At 44.6% G+C, this 18296-nt stretch overlaps 1 protein-coding gene across 7 annotated transcripts in view; it reads right to left on the bottom strand.

The window, feature by feature from the left end:
* U2SURP (U2 snRNP associated SURP domain containing) overlaps positions 1 to 18296 on the bottom strand; it is a 78227-nt gene that overhangs the window by 47450 nt on the left and 12481 nt on the right. For 5 of the 7 annotated variants that reach the window (XM_059731001.1, XM_059731003.1, XM_059731002.1 and 2 more), the window contains exons 2-6: positions 17314 to 17361; positions 11192 to 11290; positions 9706 to 9829; positions 8823 to 8956; positions 7031 to 7098 (exon numbers count right to left, since the gene is read on the bottom strand). In XM_059731001.1, coding sequence (XP_059586984.1) covers positions 7031 to 7098; positions 8823 to 8956; positions 9706 to 9829; positions 11192 to 11290; positions 17314 to 17361 — 473 coding nt within the window. Of the gene's footprint in view, positions 1 to 7030; positions 7099 to 8822; positions 8957 to 9705; positions 9830 to 11191; positions 11291 to 17313; positions 17362 to 17986; positions 18021 to 18296 lie in introns of those variants that run through there. The other 2 variants (XM_059731006.1, XM_059731004.1) reach the window with 2 other exon arrangements.

Genomic DNA, 18296 nt, shown 5'->3' with positions numbered 1-18296 from the left:
TGAGCACATGCTGCTTTTGGTAGCAGCTTAATGACAGACAATATATTTAATGAGATCTCCTTGTATGCAAAGATAATATGAGGTGCTGTTACCCCATGCTGACTGCAGTCGGGAGAAAAGCCTCATCTTACATTGGAGTAAATATGGAACTAACACCTGTGTATAAACAGAACATTAACAGAACTGAAATGAGAAAACTGAAAAGAGTGCCAAGTACAAAGTTTTTTATGCCACCAGTGTGCCTCAAACCCAATGCAGATCGTCCAGCAAGGAACAGTCTAAGGCAATATTTCTCAACCCACGGGTTGCAACCCAAAAGTGGGTCACACAAGAAGATAAGGAAGAGTCACAAACAAACTTTAAAAATGCTTGGAACTGGGAGGAGTAGCAGGAGGTCACCAGAGGGTGGCAATGCATTGGAGGGTGACCTCCCCTCTTCCCTAGATTTGTGTAGCAACAGCAGGCATGGAGCTGCAAGCTGGTTGGACCAGCATGTGCAGGAGCCACCTCCACAGCCCAGCAGGACCCCATGCCAGCAGCATAAGAAGTAATGGATGGCGTGGGGTGGACCATGTTGCCCTCACCTCCTCCTGATTCCAGCCGCATGAACACCAGGCCACAGTTCTAACCTGCTGCCATAGCTCAGCCGCTGCCACCTCTCCCTTCGGGCTGCGACTCTATCCCAGAGGTGACATGGGGCAGGGGCAGGACAGGTGACCTGAGGGGAGCAGCGGTAGCAGCAGCCTGGTCATGGCAGTGGGGTAGAGACGTGGCCTGGCACATGAGCAGTTGGTGGCACAAGGAGAGGATGGCAGCGCAGGCCACTCACCCATTACTTCTCACACTGCTATCAGTGCAACTGGAATAGGTGTCCCGGAAGTGTCTGCAACAATGACTCTTGCTGCCCCCACCCTCCTGCACCTGGTCCTGCCCACTAGGCCACGGAAGCAGCTTCTCCCCATCCTGGTCTGGCCAGGCAGTAACCCCATGCCCACTGTGGATACACAAATCTGGGGGTGAGGTACATAACCCCCCTTTCCCCATACACACTGGGGAGCTGGGGCTAGTAGGTTGTTAGGGGCACTGGCAGGCCTGATGGGGTGGGGGGCTGTGGGTTGGAAGTGAGGGGGGGGCCTCGAGTCCATAAAAGGTTGAGAACCACTAGTCTAAAACACTAGTCTGAAAACGAGCAGACCTGGTTACTCTGTCCAAGGTAGAGATGTAAAAGGTTAAACAATTAAACTTCTAACCTAGCCCAGCGAGAAGCCCAGTGATAATTGTTTAGCTTGCCAGTTATTGTTTAGTGTGGGGCTGGACACAGGAAGAGAAGAGAGGAAGAGAAGCAATGTGGTGCCCTAGCAGGAATCAGAAGGCAGCAGGACAGACAGGAGAAAGGGAAGGAGGGGGAACGGTGATGTGGGAATAGTACCCATAGCCTATGAGGTTAAAGAAGAAAAAAAAATGGACAGCCTAATGACTCATTAAGCAATTAGCTGCCCATTCACAGTGCTCCCTCCCTCCCAGTGCAGGGCTTCACCTGAGCTGTGTTGTCTGGCAGGCTTGCCACAGCCCTCCACCCTTCCCTTTCCACCCCCCTCCATCCTACCCACTCCCCATGGGTGCCAAAGGGCATGGGGAAGGGCTTCCAGCAGCAGTCGTGTCCAAGCTGCTGTGTTATCGGTTAACCAATATTATGATTTGAAAGCTTTTTAAAAAGCAAAATACCACAGAAAACATCAGGAGCATATAAACTGCATATGAAGCTCCTGGCAGATTAAAATGACAAGTGGAAGACTCAGTCTTAAAGACTTTTGCTTTGGTTTAAAATCAGGGGTATCAAAGATGCAGCCCTTTGGCTGGATTCACCATACATAGACCCAGGGACAGCATCAGGTGCTGGACGATGGGGCTGAGCTGGCCCACATGCCATCACACCAGCTTCAGCAGCAGCGCCCACTCTGGGATTTGCACTACATTAGGTGCCCACTCTGGGACCCGTGCTGCATACAACACCCACTGCTTGTCTGGGATTTGCACTGCATGAAGCTCTCGGATCTGGCTTGGGGAGGCAGGGCTATCCTGTGTGACGCAGAACCCAAACCAGCTGGGGGAGGTGCCGTATGTTGCATGGAGCCTGGACCAGCTGAAGCAGGCACCACATGCAGCAAACATCCCAGGGACTGTGCTGCATGAAGCACTACCCATTCTGGGATCACAACACACGAGTCCTGGACTGGGTGCTGCTGGCCTGGATCTGGCATGATGGGGAACAGAGGTGGAGCAGGGGGTGATTCATGAGCCCAATCCAGTCTATGGACCAGCCTGGGGCCAGGCTGGATGAGTCTGACATCTCTTATTTAAACTGATGTGGTTTATGAACTGTGAAATAAAAAAAAAAACTTGAGAAAATTTTAAATTATCTTCCATTATTGTCAGGGTAACAACTGAAGTTAATTAGCATCCAAGCATTCTATTGAAACTACACTTTAATTTTAAAAAGTTCTTAAAACAAAACAAAACTGAATACAGTTCAGCAGTGTGTCTTTGTTGCCAAGAAAGTTAACAGCATACTGGGCTGCCTTACCAGAAGCACTGTCAGCAGATCAAGGGAAGTAATTATTACCCTCTACTCTACATTGGTGAGGTCATATCTGGAGTATGTGCCCAGTTTTGAGCATCCCACTACAACAAGGATGTGGACAAGTAGGAGAGAGTCCACTGGAGGGCAATGCAAATGGGTAGGGGCTGGGACACATGACTTCTGAGGAGAGGCTGAGGGAACTGGGCTTATTTAGTATACAAAAGAGAAGACAGAGGGAATTTGATAACAGCCTTTGATTACGTGAAGGGTGGTTCCCCCAAAGAGAATGGAGCTACACTTCTCAATGGTGGAAGATGACAGAACAAGGACCAATGGTCTCAAGTTGAATCAAGGGAAGTTTACGTTGACTATTAGAAAAAAACATTCCCACTAGGAGGGTGGTGAAGCACTGAAACAGGTTACCTAGAAAGGTGGTGGAATCGCCATTCTTAAGGGCTTTTAAGGTCTGGCTGGAATGATCTAGTTGGGAATAATCCTGCTTTGAGCAGGAGGTTTGGTCTAGATGACCTCCAAGGTCCCTTCCAACACTAATTTTCTACAGTTCTCTGATTCTAAACCAAGGCCAGTCAGTGTCACTTCCATCCTAGGCAAAGTCTTTGAAAAAATTATCAAGGCTCACATTTGTGAGAGCCCGGCTGGAAAAATTATGCTGAGGGGAAACCAGTACGGGTTCGTAGCATATAGATCATGCCTGACTAATCTAGTATCTTTTTATGACCAGGTTACAAAACACCTGGACGCAGGAGCAGGGGTTGACATCGTTTACTTAGACTTCAGGAAGGCCTTCGATACGGTATCCCACCCCATACTGGTGAACAAGTTAAGAGGCTGTGACTTGGACGACTACACAGTCCAGTGGGTGGCGAATTGGCTAGAGGGTCGTACCCAGAGAGTCATAGTGGATGGGTCGGTATCAACCTGGAAGGGTGTGGGCAGTGGGGTCCCGCAGGGCTCGGTCCTTGGACCTATACTCTTCAATGTCTTCATCAGCAACTTGGACGAGGGAGTGAAGTGTACTCTGTCCAAGTCTGCGGATGACACAAAACTGTGGGGAGAAGTGGACATGCCAGAGGGCAGGAAACAACTACAAGCAGACCTCGGCAGGTTGGATATATGGGCAGAAAACTACAGAATGCAATTCAACAAGGAGAAATGCAAAGTGCTGCACCTAGGGAGAAAAAATGTCCAGCATACCTACTGCCTAGGAAATGACCTGCTTGGAGGCAAGGAAGCAGAAAGGGATCTTGGAGTCCTAGTGGACTCCAAGATGAACATTAGTTGTCAGTGTGACGAAGCCGTCAGAAAAGCTAATGGCACTTTATTGTGCATCAGCAAATGCATGACGAACAGAACCAAGGAGGTGATACTTCCCCTCTATCGGGCGCTGGTCAGACCGCAGTTGGAATACTGCGTGCAATTTTGGGCGCCACGCTTCAAGAGGGATGTGGATAACCTGGAGAGGGTCCAGAGAAGGGCCACTCGTATGGTTAAGGGCTTGCAGGCCAAACCCTATGAGGAGAGACTGGGGCACCTGGACCTCTTCAGCCTCCGCAAGAGAAGGTTGAGAGGCGACCTTGTGGCTGCCTATAAGTTCAACACGGGGGCACAGAAGGGAATTGGTGAGGCTTTACTCACCAAGGCGCCCCTGAGAGTTACAAGAAATAATGGCCATAAGCTGGCAGACAGCAGATTTAGACTGGACATTAGGAAGAACTTCTTCACAGTTCGAGTGGCCAAGGTCTGTAATGGGCTCCCAAGGGCGGTGGTGCTCTCCCCTACCCTGGGGGTCTTCAAGAGGAGGTTAGATAGGCATCTACCTGGGGTCATCTAAACCCAGCACTCTTTCCTGCCCATGCAGGGGGTCAGACTTGATGATCTATTGAGGTCCCTTCCGACCCTAACATCTATGAATCAAGGGTAGGCAATGTTTTTTGGCCAGAGTGCCGAGAAAACTACAACGTCTACCTTGGAAAGTGCCCAAGTGCCGACATGTTGGAGCCTGGAGCAGCTGTTTGCAGCCTCCTGGCTGCAGCTGGCACATAGGGCCCAGTCTGCTTGCACCAGGGCTTGCAGCCTCCCAGCTGCCTGCTAGGAGCACCCTGGGGTCCGTGGCTGGCAGGAGCTGCTTAGAGCCCGGGCTGGCAGTGGCGTGCCAAGCAAAATGGCCTTCTGTGCCAGGTTCGGCACAAGTGCCAGGGGTCGCTGACCCCTGTTCTAAACAAAAAATACTTTAAATCGTTAATTAATTCTATCTATCTACAGCTGCACTGGATGCAATATAAGAAAAGTCTTATGCATGATTATGGTGTAGATCAATCAAATTAGGTCTATACCAAAATCCTTGATTACTCTTTTGGGTTAGGATGAAGCAGCAGTTTCACTTTCAGCTTCCTCTTCCATTTCACTGTCTAATAATTTTACTACTTTCCACATGTAACACTGAGTGAACGCATATCTAACAAGCAAGTCCTCTGAACTGTAGCCTCTCGGTGACTGGCTTACAAGTAAGGGCTGGAACAAAAAACCTAAATTCCTTCTTTTGAAAGCTGCACTACAAATCAGCAGGCAAAAGGGAAGCTCAGATTTCAATTTTTCAGGCTAGAAAGTGAGGAGAGATTGGTGATTGATTGGATGAATCAAAAACCTTGATTTCCTGTACACTCCTTAACTGCAAGGGCAGTTCACTGGCCCCAAAGCAATCATTTCTGGATGGCTTCCAAAAGCACTTATTAATATTGCCCATTTACTATGATCAGTGAAAATAAATACTATGTTGTATTTCTAATCATTTCTGCAAAACATCTCATTTGAAAAAGAATGACACTCCTAAACCCTTAGGTTCCAAGAATCTTTCCAACAAGGAAGACAACGCAACTTTTCAAAACTGACAAACAGTTTACCAACACAAAGAAGCTCACCAATTTCAACACACATTAAGCAACCAAAAAGGAAAGATTTAAACTGTCAATGTAATTTTTGTTTGACTAAACGTTTTAGCAGAAGTTTTCAATAGATAACATTCTACAGTAGGATATATTTTGGCAAGAATTTACCATTGATGTCGGTCCCCTAAGTGGTGGTAGAAATAAGAAACACCAAAGACTTGGATTTAGGTGGCCAGTAGCTTTTTAAATACTACAGCTAGGAGTGCACCGATAGAGATGTTGGGGGCTGATACAGATCACCGATTTTTAAGGAGACGTATTGACCGATACCGATCTGATTTCTGATACAGCTGCGTGCAGCTGGTAAGTCTGTTGTAGTAGAAGACAAGTGGGGAGGGAAGGGGCACTGAGGGGGGTAAGGTGGGGGGGGGCATATCAAGGACCCTGAGGTTAAGGAGAAGTAAAGCTGGGACTGGGGCAGACACTACACCAAGCTGGGGCAGGGCGGGGAAATACGGAGCCGTAGCTCGTCCAGGGGCTGCGGGGGGGGGGGGGGGGGGGGGGGGGGGAGAAACGGACAACGACGACACAGCTCCCACCACTGCACGCAGCCCAGAAAGGCATGGGGAGAGGAAAAACACATGTGACCCCCAGATCTGCACAGGATAGGGCAGGGAAAGCTACAGCTATGGGCTGGGGCCAGGACGGCGCAGGGCTCTTCCCGGTGGGGGCTGGGCCGGGGCAGGTGGCGGCAGCGCTGGGAGGGAAACAACAAAAGGGCTCCAGCCACCCCAAATTTTGCTGTAGCTCCCTCCCAGTGTTGCCGCCACCCACCTTGAGTGCAGCCCTGGCCCAACTTCTCTCCCTTTCCCTCCCCGCCACATGCCGGGAAGAGCTTAGTGCAGCCCCGGCCCCAGCCCACAGCTGCAGCCCACCCTACCCCCCATGCAGATATGGAGGCATATGCCCACCCCCATGCGTTCCGGGGTGAGCGCAGAGGCAGAAGCCAGCCTCCCCACGCCCCATTGCTCTATCCTGTGCCCCACCCTGCCCTGGCTGGGCACCACCGGCCCCACTCCCTCCCTCACTGCAGGGGGCATACATCTCCACCCCCCCCCCCCCCCTCCATGACCCTTCCACCACAACAGATTTACCAGCTATACACAGCTCTCCAAGCTGCTGGCCTGTGCTCCTCGCTGCCTACGTGCTGCGCTGCAGCTGCATGTATGCATGGGAATTCATCAGCCAAACTATTGGCCACATCAGGCTGATTTCCAGTACAATCAATTCGCTTTACATCAGTGCTGATCCAATATCTTACTGACGTATCGGTGCACCTCTAACTACAGCACACAGATCTGTACACAGGATCTTCACAAATTAAACTTATCCTTTTTGTGCTTAGCCACAAACAATAGAGCTGCACCATGACAGAAGGGTCTGATATAATTAAAAATTTAATGTTAAAAAGTAAAAGGAAGCTACCATAAATGCTTACACAAATTTTGCTTGATTATGATATTCCATGGACAGAAAAACTTACTGTTTTAGTTCTTCTTTGAAAAGTTCCAAATTGCTCTTTTTCTTTTCTTTCTCCCCTTTTTTCAAAGGCTAAAACAAAAAGATATACCAACTAGTATTTCAGAACGACACCCAATGAAAACTCTGTTTTAATAAATTTGCAACCTATATTTTAGATTGCTTCCAAGCAACATTTATCTTTGATCCACAGATTTCCAAGTGATTAAATGAAAATTAAACTGTGCAAGCATTAAGATTAATTGGTAGGTGAGATAGAATTAAGAAAATTACAAAAGTTAAGATTGAATATGAACTTTAACCCTGCCAGCTGGGTTCCTATGTTACAGTATAGCCTTTATTGTATCCTCAAGTTTCCACATTTCATCCACAACTTATGAACATTATACAAGACAAAATGCATTACAAGATGTTTATTTAAACATCTTCACAAATGTTTCCTGCATCCTTGGCGACTTAACCCCTCATGTTAAATAATACATATTTTTATTTAAACACAAGCAATACATTTGAGCAGAATTTCTTTTCTTGGCTTTTACTTACCATGGAGAGAGAGCTCTGAGGAAATTAATTTATAGGTCAAATTTTCAGAAAAATGCTCAAATTAATAATAAAAGGTATTCTAATATGTCAAGCTTTATTTGTTTCACAGCATATGCATTTTACCTGACTCTAGGGTGAACCATGTCATCTCCTGTCACATTATTTGCATATCACATAATTTAAATGATTTTTTTTCATATAAACCAATGTAACAAATGTTTATCATATTACAGCTCTAGAAAAAAATTCCTACAGCAACATGACAGCAAGGGGCTGGGGGGACAAAATGTACTGCTGATGCACTATTAGTAGGTCTATTTGTAATCGTTTCTCTTACCCACTGTGAAAACCTACATAGTTATTATTCAGTATTATACTACTATGACATAGCATGTAAAATTAGAAGTTCATAATTTTCATCACATGTATTTCTCCACACTGGCGCACAGAATTATAGATGCTTGGCACACATTTAGAGCTATATTTAAGTGTGAACATGTAATTAAAGACTATGATAATGAATATATGCTTTTTTCACTCTTCCTAACTCAAGTACTCAATTAAGAACTAACATTCCTAGCAAGGTTGAATTTTCAGGGATTTTTCTTTAAAGCAACACACAGAAATCAAACCAAACAATGCACATATTAACTAACAGAACAGATCAAAGGTGAAGAAAATAAAAGCAGGACTTCTTGTTTATCAAGTTCTTCAGTTTATTGATCATAACTCGAAAGACTGAAGACTTTGCTCAAACAAAAACAAATAAACATTGAAAGAAAAAAAAAAAAAGAGAAGCTTAAATCAACCTAAAACTGAAAGTTTCTTACAGTTTTGATCTAAAAACAGGTGGTTATGATGAAAACTATTTTGAAATATTCACATACTGTGATGCTAGCAGGTAACAGTCAGAGCTGTTTTCCTGCTAAAGCCATAAAATTAATTTGTGATAAAGTTGCTTTGATCAAAACAAATGCTATAAAATGTATACAATATTTCCTTTGCAAAAAATCAAATCAAAGTATCATTTTAAAGATCTCTGGGATATTAGCTTGACTATGTGTTGTGATATCTACACTGACTTCCTATTCAGTTTTAGGCAAATCACCAACAATAATTAAAAATAGATAGTAAAAATAATGATAAAACTACTCTGCAGGATGAGTTTATACACACCTATACATATGCATATACATATACAAAACTGATCTGGAGAGGTATTAAAAAGAAAATATTTTAAATAGAAAACTTACAGGCTTTTTGGTTTCTATCATTAGAAGGGATGGAGGTTTCTCATTAGATGGTTGACTTTGTTGATTTTTTTGATCTGAAAATCGCGATGAAGGTTTGTAGATTTTACCTCGTTTTTCATCTGTTTCATGGTCCTCTGAAATTAAAAAACAAAATCAATTTAAAAATACTTTATTAAGTTTAAAGTTTAATAAATCAATGACAACTAGTTACTTGTTTCCTATCTTCATCCCCACAACCCACAGCCTAAAAATACATTTATTCAAAAAGAAAAAAAAGTCAAGATGAGATGCTATAATGGAATCATGCTCTCTGCAAGGTAAGTGCAATAGTTAAGAAAAACTTTAAGTGCAGTTGGGAAACAAAAATAATTCTTCTATTTTAATAGAAAAACAAATGATTTCATTAATTTGCTAAAGAGCTATGCAAACATCTCCAAAAAACATATTTATTTACTAGATTTATATCCTGCCCTATTCAAAAAGCCCAAAGCTGTTAAAAGCCAACTACCATAGACACGATTCCCCAAACAACCCCTTCTCCAAAACCAAAGAACTCCAAACCTTCCCATCACCACACTTACCTGCCCAAAACCCTACACAAGCAAACCCTCCCACCAATCCCTACCATGTCTCCCAACTGCCATTCAAATCCAGTTAGAAACCTTTTCCCAACCCTCCCTGCAACTCTCCACCTTATTCCCACCACCCTGCCTCAACTCCAAGAGAGATCCAAGTCTAGAGAGTACAGGGTGCTGCTTACTAACAAAGAGATACAATATTTACTTTAAAATAAAATCCAAACCTCAGCTTTTCCTTTTATATTTACCTACAGTTTGCTGGGGTAAGTGTTGCCAAAAATCCAACGCAGAAAATTCAGACTTACCACTCTTACCTTTGGATGCATTAACAACTCCTCCTCTCACAAATGTTTTTACTTTATTACCATCACTTCCTTCAAAGGCAGCAAGGAATTCTTCATAAATTTCTGCAGCAGCCTTCTCATCCTCCTATAGAACAAGTATAAAACTTTTTATTAGAGGTGCCCTGATACATCAGTAAATATCGTATCCGCACTGATAAAAGGAAAATTGACATTATCAGCAATTGGCTTTTTTTTGGCCGATGTAGCCGATAATGTCACTGATAAATGCCCGTGCACGCGCACAGTCATAACACAGATGTTGCCAGGAATGCAACACAGCAGCTTGGAGAGCAGCATCCGGCCAGTAAGTCGGAGGAGGAGGGGGCAGATTGAGGCCCCCATGGTGAGGGACGGAATCGGCAGGGGCAGGCACTGCCCAGCCAGGGCAGGGAGGGACATGGGACAAAGCCATGGGCAGCTCATCCAGGAAGGTGAGGGAGGCTGGGAAGGGGGGGGGCAGCTTCCAACACTCAGTGTACCCTGGCAGAGGCATGTGGGGCATGTGCCCCCCCACCTGTGCACAGGGCAAGGACGGGCTACCCTCTGTGGGCTCTTCCCAGTGGCAGGGGGAAGGGGAGGCTGAGGTAAGACTGCACTCAGGACAGGCGGTGGCAGCGCTGGGAGAAGGGGTTACAGGGGGGATATGATGAATCTTGGGGTGGCTGTAGCTCCCCCACAGGCCTCCTCCCAGCACCACCACCACCCACCCCAGCCCAACTCTCCCACTGAGAAGAGGTTAGCACAGCCCCCAGCACAGAGCCCACCCTTGCCCCATGCATAAATCCAGTGGCACATACCCCCCATGCCTCCCCCAGGGGTGCGCAGAGCAGCAGGAGCTGCCCTCCCCAGCCTGACAACCCGCCCGCAGCTCCATCCCATGCCCCACCCCGACAGCATCTGGCCCCGTGTCCCAACTCCACTCCCTTCCTCACTATGGGGGCCTCGATCTGCACCCCATACCTCTCCACCAATCCCCCCCCCCCCCCAAACAGACTTACCAGCCGGATGCTGCTCTCCAAGCTGCCAGACTGCATATTGGCAATCAGATAGGTATCAGCCAATATAGCTGGTTAATAATCGGCCAAAAAAAATCTTTATCAGTGCACCCCTACTTTTAATTATTATTACAAACTCTGAGACACAACTATTCTTAATCAGCCATAGGATTTTTTCTTTTATTTTCTAGAGTTCAAGAATTATGGGTGGCCCCATGACCGAATTATGCCAGATACATTTTTCTTTAAGACCAAAGGATTCAATTTTTCAGAGAAATGTTGAAAGATTATGCCCATAGGAGTTGCACAAACAGCTAGATTTGTATAATCAAATGACTGTTCATTTAATAAATGCAGTTGCTTTAATGGTCTTCAATTTAGAAGACTAAAGATGATGAGCACAAAATAATATTAGAAACCCTGGTTACAGTAGCTTCATTATGCAGCTTTACCTTCTTTTTTAATTCCTCTTGTTCCTTCTTGCTTAAAGTCCTCTTGGCAGCACTCATTTTGCCAATACTGAATGCTTTAAGTTTGCTTTCCATAAGAGGCTGCAAAAGGAAGAGGAAAAGCAAAGCTTAACTGATTTTTTTTTTAAATAATTCTTAAATACCCTTTTTATTTAATTCTAGTAACTAAAGCAATGCTTTACCTAAAAGGCTTTGCCAATGCTACATGCATTTAGCTGTATGAACAGGAAAGATACCTCAGCCTCCCTTACAACCTGTAGTTTTCCAACAATCAATAAGATTTTGAAATATTTTTATAATATAACTATTCATCTGTAGTCAAGTGAGAAGGCTTTCAACAGAAAAAACTTTTAAAAACACCAAGATAACTTAGCTTGGTAATCTACTGTTATATTCTGCACAAACCTTTAAGAAATCCAAGCTTGGTAATCTACTGTTATATTCTGCACAAACCTTTAAGAAATCCAAGTATGTTTGTGAACCCGCTCCATAGATACACACATTTTAGTATTTACTGAAGAAGCACAGTTGCTAAAACTCTAGAGAACAACATAATTTATATCAGGGCTGTCTAACTGATGGATAATTTTAAGTAAAGTAAAAGCTTTGTTATCTGGCATGAGTGGGGTAAACAAAGTGCCAGTTATCTAAAAATTCTGGTTATCTGAGAGTTATACCCTGCGCAGCCAGGATCGCAGGCGGCTAAGCAGACAGGTAAGTTCCTTTCGATCTACTTTATTTTATCTGTGCACAGGGCAAGGGCAGGCTGCAGCTGCAGGCTGAGTTCTGTTCCCTGCCTCTGCTTCAAAAGCAGCACGGCACCATGTGTGTCCCCAAACTGAGCAGACTAGACAACAAGGCTGGCCAGTCCCAGTACTGCAGCCACCTGCCCACAGCGTGGCCACCCCCGCCAGGAAGAGCCTGGCACAGCCTCAGCCCACAGCAGCAGCCCACACTGCCCCATGCAGATCTATTAAACTCTGGTTAATAAAGTATTCCAGTTAGTAAAATGCCAGTTAACACAGCTTTTACTGTATTGTAAATTGCTGTGCTATTTTTGGACTCTGTCTGAATTATTTTTGTTTTTTCCTCTCCAAACCTGATGAGTATATGAGCATATAACACAACACACATTCAATTAAGTTCAAGTGTTGGTGATATGCTGATTAAATGTCAAAATGTATTTTCTCCTATAATGTGGTTTCTATACAGATTCCTCCCAACCCATGCTTCCTCTAACATTCCTACTTCAGCTAGGGTCTCCAAGCTCCCCTTCCCTTCCTCCCTCCTTTTCACTTCTGGCTCCTGCCCCGGGGGGCAGAGCAGTGCAGCCCAAGGTACCAGGGGAGTCCATGGAAGAGCTGAGGCAGGGGCCACCCACACACACAGTGGTGGGAAGAGCTGCTGCCCACACGTGGTGCAGAGGGCCACCCATGTACGCTGTGTGCAAGTATGTGCATGGGGGGTTCTGCCAACCCAATGTAACAGATGCCTGAAGATGCAGTGCAATGGTGTATATGGGATGTGGCAGCTTGTGCATGGGGTGCAGCTGGAGGTGGTTGCAACCCAAGGGCCTGTGACTTGCACTAGTGTAGCCCCAGCTTCTTAGATATTAGACAGCCCCGCTTTACATCATCACTCCATGTTAATCCCTTAAGAAACACCACCAATTTCTGAAAGGAGCTGAAGCAAACTCTCTTTGCCAGAAGACTAGCTGTGCAATCCGAGCCAGCTCTGAAAGAAAATTACATGGAAATAAATTTAAAAGTTTGCTCAATGAATTGCGTGTACCCTTTCGCAGAAGCAGATAATATGTTTTTGAGTTTTTGGCCCGAGCCATATTAAAACTTAACTCCATAATTTCTTTCTCCTCTTCTCATATTTTAATTTCCATCCTCGAGGCCATCAACAAAAGGAGGAAGATCACTGAGCACAATTGTGTTTTTAAAACATTTGTCTGTAGGTTTATTCTTAGACAGACATATACTGCTTGCAGATAGAATAACTGGATAGGTGAATTAATTGGAGTATTTCATTGCTATTTTAATTTCAGATGTACAAAATGGCTCAACATAGAATCTACAGACCCAGATTGCTGACAGATGATTTTGGAGATTTCACTCTATTTTAACACTAAGTTTCTGTGCTATTTGTGGACTTTATAATAGCTGACAGTTATAAAGCTATTACAACCTGAGATCAAACTCAATACAAATCTTTCTGGCTCATGCATTAAAAAAGGGTTCTGCCATCAGAACTTGAAAACTGTTGTTGATTTACAAGCAATTCATCAACTGATAATAGAATGTTACATTTATACACTAAACTGAAATTCTGAAAAAAGCCATGTGCAAATGGGCCTTTGTTTAATGTTTTGGAGCTCTGTACTGCTCTTGCTGATCATTTTTGTTTTAATTCATGGCATGGACAGATATGCATTTGAAGTTCTTCAAAATCAGTTTCCTTCAGCACTCAGCAAACATGCCCCTGAATAGCTTAACTCCGGCCAGTCGAAGTTCTCTTTTGCTAGCAGAGCTGCGTCCACGCTGGGGCTTTTGCTGACAATTACATTTCTTATAAAGTGTGATGTTTTCATGCACCTAGACAATACAGCAATGTAGTCAGAACCTTACATCTAATTTGTGTGTTTGCATGAAAACGTGTGGCAACAAAAGGCAGCTTTCGTTAAACTAATGTAGAGTAGGCTGGAGTCTACATATAATGTATTGTCCCTGTTTTTGGGAAGTTGTCCTTTTTCTGTTCCCCTCAGTCACTGAAACAGAGATGCCTGCAGATTCTTGCTTAGTAGTGTTTTTGAGATGAAACATGCCCCTGGCAGCACTTCAAAAATGGCTGTGAAGGTACATAGTGGTACTGCTCTCTAGTCAGGTACTCAAGACTAGCAGAGCACACAGGAGAGTAACCACCAGCTGTCTGCCCTGCTCTCCCCACTTCTCCCTCACTGTGGGGGGGAGAAGGGAATAATGGAGCACTGCGAGTTGCCAGAGCACTGCTAGAGGACTTGGAGGTTTCAGGAAATTGTTCAAAACGAAGTGCTTCAAAGCTAATTCTATTCCATCTTGGAGGAAAGGCAGCAAGAGGGCACAGCAGCCCCCCTGGCTCTCCAGGGATCTAGCAGACCTCCTGAGGCTAAAAAGAAAGGCCTACAAAGGATGGAGGATGGGATTCACCTCCAAGGAGGAATATTCTGCACTGGTCCAGTCTTGCAGGGAGCAAACCAGGAAAGCCAAGGCTGCAACTGAACTCCAAATAGCTTCGAGCATCGAGGACAATAAGAAGTCCTTTTTCAGATGTGGGGAGCCAGAGGAAAAACAAGAGCAACATTGGACCCCTGCTGAACCAGATGGGACAACTGACGCCCAGGAAAAAGCCAACCTATTAAATGGGTACTTTGCATCAGTCTTTCATCAGTCCCATGGGACGCCCATGCCCACTACGGGACAGGGAGGTCCGGGTGAGGGAGGTCCCTTGCCCTCCATCAATGCGGACCTCATAAAGGAACACCTTGAGATGCTGGATACCTTCAAGTCAGCTGGCCCTGACAATCTACACCGCAGGGTACTCAAGGAGCTGGCGAGCATCATAGCCCAGCCTCTGGCACAGATCTTTGAGAACTCCTGGTGCTCTGGTGTAGTGCCTGAAGACCAGAAGAAGGCCAATGTGGTGCCTATCTTCAAGAAAGGGAGGAAAGTGTATCTGGCAAACTATAGGCCCATCAGCCTGACTTCTATCCTGGGGAAGATCTTAGAAAAGTTTATCAAAGAGGCCATCCTTAATGGACTGGCCAACGCCAACATCCTGAGGGATAGCCAGCACAGGTTTGTAGCAGGTAGGTCTTGCTTGACCAATCTCATTTCCTTTTATGACCAGGTGACCTATCACCTGGACAAGGGAGAAGAGATTGATGTCATATATCTTGACTTCAAAAAAGCCTTCGATCTGGTATCCCATAATCACCTCTAGGCGAAACTGGCCAATTGTGGCCTTGGGTCCACCACAATCCACTGGCTGGGAAATTGGCTCCGTGGTCAGACCCAGAGGGTGGTAATTAACGGAAGTCAATCGTCATGGTGCCCTGTGACCAGTGGGGTCCCTCAAGGCTCTGTCCTTGGACCCATACTGTTCAACATCTTCATTAATGATGTGGACATTGGAGTCAGAAGCAGACTAGCCAAGTTCACCGATGACACCAAACTTTGGGGCAAAGCATCCACACCTGAAGACAGGAGGGCGATCCAGGCTGACTTGGACAGGCTCAGCAAATGGGCGGACAAGAACCTGTTTAACACTGAAAAATGCAAGGTTCTCCACCTTGGGAGGAAAAACCTGCAGCATCCTTATAGGCTCGGCAGTACTACGCTGGCTAGTACTACAAAAAAAAAGAGACTTGGGGGTCATCATTGACCACTAGGTGAGAACGAGCCTTTAAATGCAATGCTGCAGCTAGTAAAGTGACCAAAACACTGGCTTGCATCCATAGATGTTTCTCAAGCAAATCCCGGGATGTCATTCTCCACCTCTACTCAGCCTTGGTGAGGTCGCAGCTGGAATGCTGAGTCCAGTTTTGGGCCCCACAAAAAGAATGTGGAGAAGCTTGAGAGAGTCCAGAGAAGCACCACGCGCATGATCAGAGGTCAGGAAAACAGACCTTACGACAACAGGCTGAGAGGCTCTTTAGCCTGGAAAAGCGCAGATTCAGGGGTGATTGGGGGCCACCTATAAGTTTATCAGGGGTGACCATCAGTATCTGGGGGAACGTTTGTCCGCCAGAGCACCCCAAGGGATGACGAGGTTGAACAGTTATAAACTCCTGCAAGACCGTTTCAGGCTGGACACAAGGAAGAATTTCTTTACTGTCCGAACCCCCAAGGTCTGGAATAGCCTGCCATCGGAGGTGGTTCAAGCACCTACATTGAACACCTTCAAGAGTAAATTGGATGCTTATCTTGCTGGGATCCTATGACCCCAGCTGGCTTCCTGCCCTTCAGGTGGGGGGCTGGACTCGATGATCTTCTGAGGTCCCTTCCAGCCCTAATGTCTAGGAAATCTAGGAAATCTATGTTCCTCTTTTTTCAAGGGTCACTATTTAAACTTTTCTTCAGATATGAAGATTTGCACTGTTTGTAGTGCTTCAAAGGTACTTGGAGCACTTCAAGCAGAGCATCTGTTCATGGCCTCAATGTACCAAGAATGTGACACAGAAAAAAACCTCAAGGAAAGATAATAAAGCAAGAAATCTAGCCAATCAGTTTTTAAAAAGTCTGTTGTGCCAGCAAAAAAGGTAATGTTTAAAAGAGAAAGCAGTTCTAATTTATCTTGAGAAACTAACTTTACACACACGATATCACTTTAAGCAGAGGTTCCCAACCACTGGGCTGTGGCCCAGTACCAGGCTGCAAAGGGTTGGCTGCTGGGTTATGGCATAAGCCCCCAACTCAGACCCCCATCTGTCTGCCTGGGCAAGTGGCTTCCACTGCCAGCAGTCATGTGCAGGGTTAAAGCTGGGAAGTGGGGCAGCCCCAGGAGGAAGGCAGCCACTCTCTGTGCCCTGTGCCGGTCCGCGGTATAAAAAAGGTTGGGACCCACTGACTTTAAGTATCATCGATTCTAAACAAACTAAGCTATGCTTAGTTTAAACAGTTTCTTCAGTGTAACAATAAATGTTCTATCGTCACAACTGTTTTTTCCTGCTTAAATACCTGTTTCCATTCCAAAGAATATTCAGCAAAGATTATTATACTGGCAGTTATGAAAGAAAAGATTTTGTTCTAAGCTTGTTTTGTGGGCTGTAACTGAGGGAAAGCAAAACTCTACAGTGCCACTGAACTATAATTGTTATAAAGAATGAGTTTTTAAAAGCTTAAGTGCTAAACTGATGCACACTGTATCTCTACAGGACATAACCTATTTATATTAAAAACATGTGACATGGGAGACTGACAAGACAAAAGGTAAAATAATTCTGTAAACCATTTCCTAATAAATACCAACAAGTGACATGCATTACACACCAATAACAGCTAGCTGTGGCAAAATAAGTATTCTTTTAATGCGACAGCTATATTCTGATCTTTCAGACTTACATGTGTATCTGCAGATCCAGTGGTATGTACTGCATCTGGCGCTCTGACCTGTAGGCGATAGAAAAATAGTCATTCAACATACAGGAAGCATTTACTGATAAGCAAAAAAACTTTTCCTGTCAACTGGAGTTTTAGAATTTTCATTTCAGTGCCTATCATCATTATTCCTAAAATCATCCTGCCCTCAGATATTTAAGATTAAATCCCTGAGCAGTACAACATACTTACAGAATGTCACTTTTAACGAAAGGCAGACAAGGATCCAGAGCAGCCACTGTTTTTGCGCTCACCATAAACACCTGAATTCTGCCCCTTGGATTTCACGGTGTCATTAGCCCTTTCACCAGAATGTTACACTAAACCTGCTTGCATCCTGACTGTCCATTAAATGGTACATTATTTGTCTTATATGTATCTTTATTAAACATCTTATTAGTTCCTAGCTATCACCATACTGTATTTAAAAACTGGAAGGAGGCAATATTAAGGGAGGACTTATAGTGAACTTAAATCCTTACTACTGAGATGTATATTAGCTGACAATAATTAGCATCTTAGTATATCCCAGTAAGTAAATTAAGTCTTTCTTCTATTAAATTGAATATATGAGAGTTCTGGGCCTATACCTTACAAGAATTATACATATTCAACAGTAATTTTTTTTAAAACTTACTATATATAACAGTGGGGAAATATGTGCAACTGCATCAATGCTGTTTCAAAGAAAATATGACAATGTACTTGGTTAATTCTTTGCTGAATGTCAAATATGTTACAGCACACAGAATTTGAAACACAAGTAAAGTACAATGTTCTCCAAAGCATAAATTTCCCCGCTTTATGCCATTACTGCACTATTCTCTAGAAATGCAGCTCTTTTTGGGGTATGAATAGAATGAAAGGGATAAATTTGTCTTTCAAGACTCAATACAAGTAGTAACTTTCAGAGTAGATTTTGTGTTGTGGATACCAACTAGTGAAAG

The sequence above is a fragment of the Alligator mississippiensis genome, chromosome 7 (assembly GCF_030867095.1).
Source record: "Alligator mississippiensis isolate rAllMis1 chromosome 7, rAllMis1, whole genome shotgun sequence".
NCBI classification, from domain to species: Eukaryota; Metazoa; Chordata; order Crocodylia; family Alligatoridae; genus Alligator; species Alligator mississippiensis.
This window is presented reverse-complemented; position numbering and strand designations above follow the sequence as displayed.